The following is a 7,945-nucleotide window of genomic DNA, read 5'->3' on the forward strand; positions in this document are numbered from 1 at the left end:
CATTAAAGATCATTTAGATTTATTATTATATTCAGTCAACCATGAAGTCTGTTCCTGATAGGAAACAGAATATGCTCAATAAATGATAAAACAATATGAAACCAATAGTTTAAAGTAAAATAAGTAATTATTTTAACTTGATGTTGTAAGTAAAAGTAATAGAGAAATGTGGGCTCTTTAACTAGGGGAGGGCAGTTTTTTTAATGAAATAAATTTAATCGCAGCATTAAGTTAAAACTCACATTTCAAGATTAATGGACTTAAAAAAACAATGTTTATACAGCTTGTCTCTTGTTGTTAAATTCATGAATTTTAATTTCTGAATTACCAATAAATTTTTTTTCTTGACTTAAATTACATTTTCAAGGCAGCAGGTCGACTTTTATTTTCAAGTTAAACCACCTTCAAAAGTTTTACAGTGAAGAAACATGTTGACAAAATTTTGCTTTACTGAATACAGAATTTCTTTTGCTGACTTTTGAAAATGAGTGATTTTTAAAATAACATATATTGATGAACTGAAATGAAGTAGAGTGTAGCAGCATTAATATCTCAATGACTTTCAATGACATTTTAACATCTTAAACCACCTAACAGAGTTGATGGGCCAACCTTTGTGAAGACACAACTTGACCTAAAATCAAGTTATAAAGTCTTATCAGAAGTGAGGCTGAACACTGGAAAAGGACATTATTATGTATTTTCCAGGAATAGGGTGGCCTTTTGTAGCACAATCAATTAACTACGTTACCTTCAGTTGCTATATATCAAATATGACTTAGAAGAAATTTGATGGCTTAAAACTGGGTCTCTGTTCTTTAGAGACTCATCACTTTCTGAAACGCCACCATCAGGAAGTCACATCACAATAAACCCTCCTCTATTAACCCTTTAACAATGTTTTATTGGTGTTGCACTGAGAAGTCCTATAATGAGCTCAGCAGAAGCTCAGTTCCTCCTGGTGTTCGCTAATTGCTGCTGGCTGGTCTTGAGGAGGTGAGCGGAGGAGTCGCTGAGGAGCGCTGCTCTGTGAGGCCGAAGCCTGGAAGCCTGGAAGCCTGGAAGCCTGGAAGCCTGGAAGCCTGGAAGCCTGGAAGCTGCAGCTCAGATGAGGACCCACCCCTCTAAGGCTAGGTCCACCCAGATGTTTTGCACAGCTGGATGGTTGCCATGTGAGATTATAAGGATTTCTCAAACATGCATGAAAGAATCAAAGCGACACTCAATTTAGTTTTTGATGAGGGAATAACAGTATGGCGAGATGTAAAGCTCAGAAAAGTAGATTTTGTGTAATACTGTCTCTGTTGCACAGCAGAAAATGATGTGCCGGCAGAACACCTGTTCACTTCTGGTGTAGTATATTTCGTATCAACTGTGAACAGAAACTGCTCCTAATATCCGCCATTGTTTTCTCAGCAATGGCGGACTTGCTGAGCGCCATCTGATGGCAAAATCTATACATTGTTAGATATAATAGATTCTAACACTAGTTTCTAAGTAAGTAATCTTTAGCATAGAAAATTACATGGGGGGGCTCAATTGGCATGCCTTGTTCTGTTCCATAGTGCCACATTTCTTCAAAGTAAGCTCCAGCTTTAACATAAGCTTATAAATAGGCCTTACCAAAATGTCAAAGTTCAACAGGAAGGGTCAGTAATGTATTATTTCAGAACAAACCACGAGTGACTGCCTGCTTTATGCAACACAACCTCCTGTCCTCTCTCTGTGACAGCTGACGAATGAGAGCTGAGCTTTTATTATCGCCTTCGAGAACCCAGAGACATGAGACAATGAAAAAAAAAGAGCAGCGTTGAGGTGGTTCAGCCGGACTGCATCATGGGATCTATTAATACTGATGAGTGTCATTAAGAGCTGGAGCGGGGTGAGCCGTGGGGGGTTGTTTAGCTCCCCTGCGTGCGTGGGATGGAAGGGGAGGCTGAGGAGTGTTTAGACAGCGCTCAGATGGTTTACAAACAGTACGAAGCACAGCCTCTGTCACACCGAGCAAGCAAGGACCCCCCGCACCTCCTCCTCGCCCCCAACCCGCCGCCAGCATCGTCTGATGAAGACAGGAAACATCTGGACGCAAAGGGAAGGAGAGGATAATAATGACAGAGCATAACGAGGGTGAAGGAGGGCTGATCTGGCCGGTCTCTTAAATCTGAGACACAGCAGACATTTGCAAAGATGGGTATTTGAAGCATTAACATTTCAATATGTCAAATAAATCAGTATTAACGGCTCATAGACGTTAACACTGTCTATGATTTGGCTGCATTTATACACACCCCTGGTAAAGATGCCTAAAGAAAGTCTTTTATTGAAGCAGCATCATCTCTAAATGAACCGTTTAGAAAACTCCAGCTGTTGATCTCAGTGCTTTTAATTAGGAAGGAAGAAAGTCTCTGTTTCACACTAAACTGGTGTGTTTGTTGTCAAAAGCTCAATCGCATCTGATCAAATCAAACAATTCAGAGCCTTTAAGTATGAAGCGTAAAAGGGTTGTTGTTTTTTACTCCTCCTTTTTTTCCCATCTACGATGGTCCTAACACGCTGTCGTATGGAATAGTTTAATATTCAACATGTTTCAGTTTTTAATGGTAGGATAATAAATACTTGCCCTGGCATTCCTTTTAAACTAAGCTAAGCTAAGCTAATTGTTCAGTCAAATTAACCCCATCGTCACAACAAAGCACAACACAGAAGGTCCAACACATCAACAGAGATTTCAAGATTAATTTGGGAGCAAATTATTCTAACTAACTAACTAACTTGAAAGCTAAAGAAAACTTAAACATTTATGTAACTAAAGCTGGCATCTTGGAAGGGTCTATAAATAAATTACTGCTTCAGCTGTATTTTTGTTTTTAAGATGGTCACACATTTTCCTCAAACACCCTCTGATATGGTGGAATGATGAGAATGATGCCAAAACATGACTTAGCTGGTCTGCTGTTCCTGTTGCTGAAAAGCTAAACCATAGTTAGCTTAGCCTTTAAAGGCAAACTTAGTAAAACAATTTAGTTTTACACTAATCTGTCCTAAAACGTTATTCAGAAAGTAACTGTGTTCTTTGTGGGCCTTTCTGCTTGCGTAGACTTCTTTTACAATCTTGTAAAGAAGTCTACACAAGACTTCTTTCAGTAAATATTTAATGTTCATATTAGAAAAGCAACCAGGCTATCACAGGCTGTCCTACTTGTTACACCTGACACATTTCTGCACATTCTGGCAGCTTAAATAGCCTCCGATCGTCTCATGGATCCTGTCGCTTGTTTACGTCTGTGTCTCCATCATCAGCAGAGCCTCCTGACAGTGAGGCCGCTGGGTGGGCTCTCTGTTTAATCAGCGTGTAACGACTAACTGCTCCCACAGCGACCTCATTTGTCCAGATGTACTTTCATGCGCTGCCAGTGGCCCCACATGTTCTCTCATCAGAGAACATCTCGAAGCCCCTGAACAATCCTACATTGGCACGCAGAGATCTCAGCTGCATCCTGTTTAGGCAGTCTGAACGAGTTCACGAGGTCTCACTCTGGGCTTTTTATTGAGTCCCACTAGAGCGATCAATACGGTGAAGTCACTCGGGGTCGCGTAGAGCCGCAGCGCTATGACGTTCTTGGCTTTCGACCCGTGTCATCTTGAAACGTTCAGTCCGATTTCGGTCATGCTTGTGGCATCTGGTTCACTCGATTGTTATGCTGTTCACCCCTCTGGAGAGTTTAGATGATGTCACTGTAGGACACAGGAAGCATGAAGACAGAATTATCTGAAATCAACGCTATTCTGTTATAACGGTATTACCTCATCGAAAACACTCCTGGAGTGTTGTTTTGATTCTTTCACGCATGTTTGAGAAATCCTTTAATCTCCACGGCAACCATTCAGCTGTGAGAAGCGGCTGGGTGGACCAAGCCCCGCCTTAGAGGATGAAGCTCCTCCTCTGAGCTTCCACCTCAAAGAGCAGCCTCTCCCACGACTCCCCCATTCAGCTCCTCCAGACTAGCCAGCAGAAATTAGCAGACACCGAGAGTGGATCTGCACATCAACTGATCTAATTATACCAGATACTTCTCAGTGCAGCGCTGGTAAAAACTTTGCTAAAGGGTTAATAGAAGAGCCATGTTGTGATGACTTCCTGAAGGTGGAGTTTCAGAAAGAGTAGGAGGTTGTTTTTTTTTTAAAAGAGACAGAAGCCAAATTTTAAGGTGTTCTATTACAAAGTCAAATTTCTTTTAAGTCATATTTGATGTAAGCAGCATTTTTATGACACAGTTACTTGACTGTGCTATAAAAACGACAGTATGTGCCTAGAAAACACATAACACTGCCCCTTTAATCTCATTTTCCAACATCAAGTTAATGACACATTTAAGCCTATTTCTGCATGTATTCAATGTGTTCATTTCTAATCCCATATTAATGCATACATAGTTTGATTAACAAATCATTTCTAAGCAAAAACACCAATGCCATTTTTTTTCTTCTTTTGTGTTTTTAGTTGTAATTGTTATGTTTTTTCTGTTTTGTATATTTTTGATGTTGTGTTTTCTTCACTGCCGTGTAGTAATTATTTTTTTACATGTGATTTTGTCAAATATTTAATTTATGTAGTTATTTACTTGTTCTTACTAATAGCTCCTGTAGCCGGACTCTGACATGTTAAACACATTTTTTGGGATCCAACACCTTGATAACTGGTTACACTCTTATTGTGATTAAATATCTTGCTTTTCTTTATGAACTGTGATGTGAGAGAGCATCAGAGCGTCTTTATGTTTTAATCAAACCTGTGGTTTTTAAAAAATTATTATTATCATTTTCTCTATTGAGTAAATTGAAATTCTTGTCTCCAGAATTTCCTAACCATCCTCTCTCCCTCCAGACATCCTGGCCGACTCTGTGGGCTGTCCTTTGCAGGACCCGGACCTCCAGCTGCTCCCTTATAGCCAACAGCAGTATTTCCCTGCCAACCTGCCTTTCCCTTTCTACAGCTCCCCTCCTTCTTCCACCTTCTCGCCTTCATCTCTGGCTTCATCCTCTCAGCTCTGCCATCCTCCGTACCAGTACAGCTCTCACAGCCTGGAGGGCCCCTGCGATCAGGGCCCGGAGCCCCTGTCTTCGGGGCTGAATCAGGGGCTGGCACCAACAGGGCTGCCTCTCGTGCGCAGGTCTCGGATGGGGTCGGGAGGAAAGGGCAAAGGTCAGGATGAGTTGTGCATGGTGTGTGGGGATAAAGCGTCGGGATACCACTACAACGCTCTCACCTGCGAAGGGTGCAAAGGTACTCACTCTGAGTGCTGGCTTTAAATCTGTCCGTGCTTTCAAAGCTAAAGCTGGTCTGGGTTTTTACTTTATCTGCAGGTTTCTTCAGGCGCAGTGTGACCAAAAAGGCCGTGTATCACTGTAAGAGTGGCGGCGGCTGCGAGATGGACATGTACATGAGGAGGAAGTGCCAAGACTGCCGGCTGAGGAAGTGCCGCGCTGTGGGAATGCTGGCGGAGTGTAAGGAAACTAATTCAACAGCTCAACATGATGGGACGACATAAACCACTGATACTGATCCTGTAGTCAAGTTTAATTGTAAATCACATTCCAGCAACGCGACAGTTCAAAGGGAAAGACAATTTTTAGCCTTGATTTAAAGGCACTCAGTGTTTCAGCTGTTTTACAGTTTTCTGGAAGTTTGTTCCAGATTTGTGGTGCATAGAAGCTGAATGCTGCTTCTCCATGTTTGGTTCTGGTTCTGAGGATACAGAGCAGAACCAGAACCAGAAGATCTGAGAGGTCTGGAAGGTTGGTACAACAGCAGCAGATCTTTATTTTGGTGCTAACCATTCAGTAATTGAAAAACCAGTAATAGCATTTTAAGGTCTATTCTCTGAGCTGCAGGAAGCCAGTGGAAGGACTTCCTATCTTTCTGGTTTTAGTCAGAACAGGAGGAGCAGCGTTCTGGACCACCCTGAAGCATTCTGATTAATTTTTTAGGCAAGACTCTGTTACAGTAATCAATGAAACTATAGATAAACACATGTATGAGTTTCTCTGTATCTTGCTTTGACATTAATCCTTTAAACCTGGAAATGTTCTTCAGGTGATTAAAGGCCGACTTTGTAACCGTCTTTATGTGGCTCTGAAGGTTCAGTGCATTGATAGCTTTCTTGACAGCTACAGCGCACAATAACATGATCTAAACATTTCCGTGTTTGGACTACGTGTTTACATTGTTGTCGTTTATCCTCCAAGGCCTTCTGACAGAAGTTCAGTGCCAATCCAAGCGACTGAGGAAAGGAGGTAGAAACAGGGGTCAAGAGGAGGAGGACAGCGCAGACGGTCGGAGAGTCAGCTCCACCTGCCGGCTACCTGCGCAGGTACCACGGCTATATCCTGAGGCCTGTCCCCAGGCTCTGTGCCGCCGGGGACAGGCCCGGGTTTCTAAACCCTGTCATTTGTGTCCTCCCCATGCAGACTCAGCCGGCCACGTTGACCCGGGAACAGAAGCACATTGTGGACAGGATGGTGGAGGCCCATCAACAGTTCAGAGATCAGGACAGCAGCAGTTACATGGTGGGGACATGTGCAGACGTCACGTCTGCCCGGCCAGGCGGCATGATCATGCCGTTGTCATGTCAGCAGGTGTTTGAGTGGCAGTGCGCTCTGGAAGGAGACGGCCTGCTGGATGTTCCCACCCCACAGCTGCAAAGACTGTTGCAGTTTGCCAGAACGGTGCCGGGTGAGTCGGACACTCAGGCTTTTTACTCGTTTAGAGGCGCAAATTTATGAATCTGCAGTGTTCAAATAAAAAGGAGGGAAGGAAAAAAAGATAAGATTTGAAGTTTGACAGAGACATCGTATAGGATAAATCAACGTATCTACTTATTTTAGCTCATTTTGAATTTGAAACTATTTAAGTAAATGTCGTAAAACACGGCAAAAACACAAAATCTTGCAAGTATTTTTGGTCTAATGTCCAGTGTAAATATTTTAGTTTGCTTGAAACAAGACAAAAATAACTTGTCAGAAAGATATTGGTGCTTGTGTTAAGTCAGTAATTCATTAATAATGTGAAACAGTGGATCTAGCACTTGTTCCATCAATACTAAGCAATTACTGACTTAAAACAAGCTCCTGTATCTTTCTGAAAAGTTACCACTAAGTGAGTTTTGTCTTGTTAAAAGCGAATTAAAATATTTGAATTAGAAACGACAAGACCAAAAATCCTTGGTAAGATTTTGTGTTTTTGCCGTGAACAAAACTTCTTCTTCTTCTTCCGTTTGTTTTTTACAGCACTCTGAAAACATTAAAATAAAACCAACTAATACACATACATTGAACAGGCACAGAATATATGAGGAGTATAATGGGGAAGGATGTTAAAAGGATAAGACAAAAAAATGAATGTAAGGTCAAAATCACAGGAAAGGCAAGAGAAAAAAAAGTTTTCTTAATTCACTTTGGTCCCTCCCTTTGATTATACACTTAGTTTACAACAAATACTGAATTTCTTCCAATTCTTAATAAATTATGTCATGCATAAATTATTTGAAGAGATCATCCTCTCCATGTTGAAATGCTATTTATTTACTTTCATTGGAGCCCTGGTCAAGAACTTCACAGGGCTTTCAAATAAATTTATGTTTTATTGTCGTAACATAATCAGAGACGAAAACCTTGCAACAGCGGCGTCCAAAGTGCGGCCATTTGTGGGCCTTGAAACTGTGAGCTTGCTGGTAAAATAAACCCAGTTCTGACCTCCGACCCAGGATTTGACCTCCTGGATTTCTCAGACCAGATGAGCCTCCTGTCTGTGTCTTCGCTGGAGGTCATGTTCCTGCTCTCTGCCCAGCAGTTCTCCAACAACCCAGCGAGCCCCACTCCAGGTAAGGAGAAAAAACACACACACGCACACACACGCACACACCCACACACGCACGCACGCACGCAC

The 7,945-nt window shown here is 41.9% G+C and overlaps 1 protein-coding gene across 3 annotated transcripts in view; it reads left to right on the plus strand.

Annotated features, from left to right (window-relative positions):
• The window catches only part of nr1h5 (nuclear receptor subfamily 1, group H, member 5), a 26,081-nt gene that overhangs the window by 12,860 nt on the left and 5,276 nt on the right, over nt 1-7,945 (plus strand). The window contains exons 2-7 of one of the 3 annotated variants that reach the window (XM_015033108.1): nt 4,886-5,284; nt 5,365-5,505; nt 6,247-6,371; nt 6,469-6,567; nt 6,634-6,733; nt 7,764-7,880. In XM_015033108.1, the coding sequence (XP_014888594.1) occupies nt 4,886-5,284; nt 5,365-5,505; nt 6,247-6,371; nt 6,469-6,567; nt 6,634-6,733; nt 7,764-7,880 (981 nt within the window). Of the gene's footprint in view, nt 1-4,885; nt 5,285-5,364; nt 5,506-6,246; nt 6,372-6,468; nt 6,734-7,763; nt 7,881-7,945 lie in introns of all 3 variants that reach the window. The other 2 variants (XM_015033110.1, XM_015033107.1) reach the window with 2 other exon arrangements.

The sequence above is a fragment of the Poecilia latipinna genome, unplaced genomic scaffold, assembly GCF_001443285.1.
Source record: "Poecilia latipinna isolate Pla-1442-1.1 unplaced genomic scaffold, P_latipinna-1.0 Scaffold257, whole genome shotgun sequence".
In the NCBI taxonomy this organism is placed as follows: domain Eukaryota; kingdom Metazoa; phylum Chordata; class Actinopteri; order Cyprinodontiformes; family Poeciliidae; genus Poecilia; species Poecilia latipinna.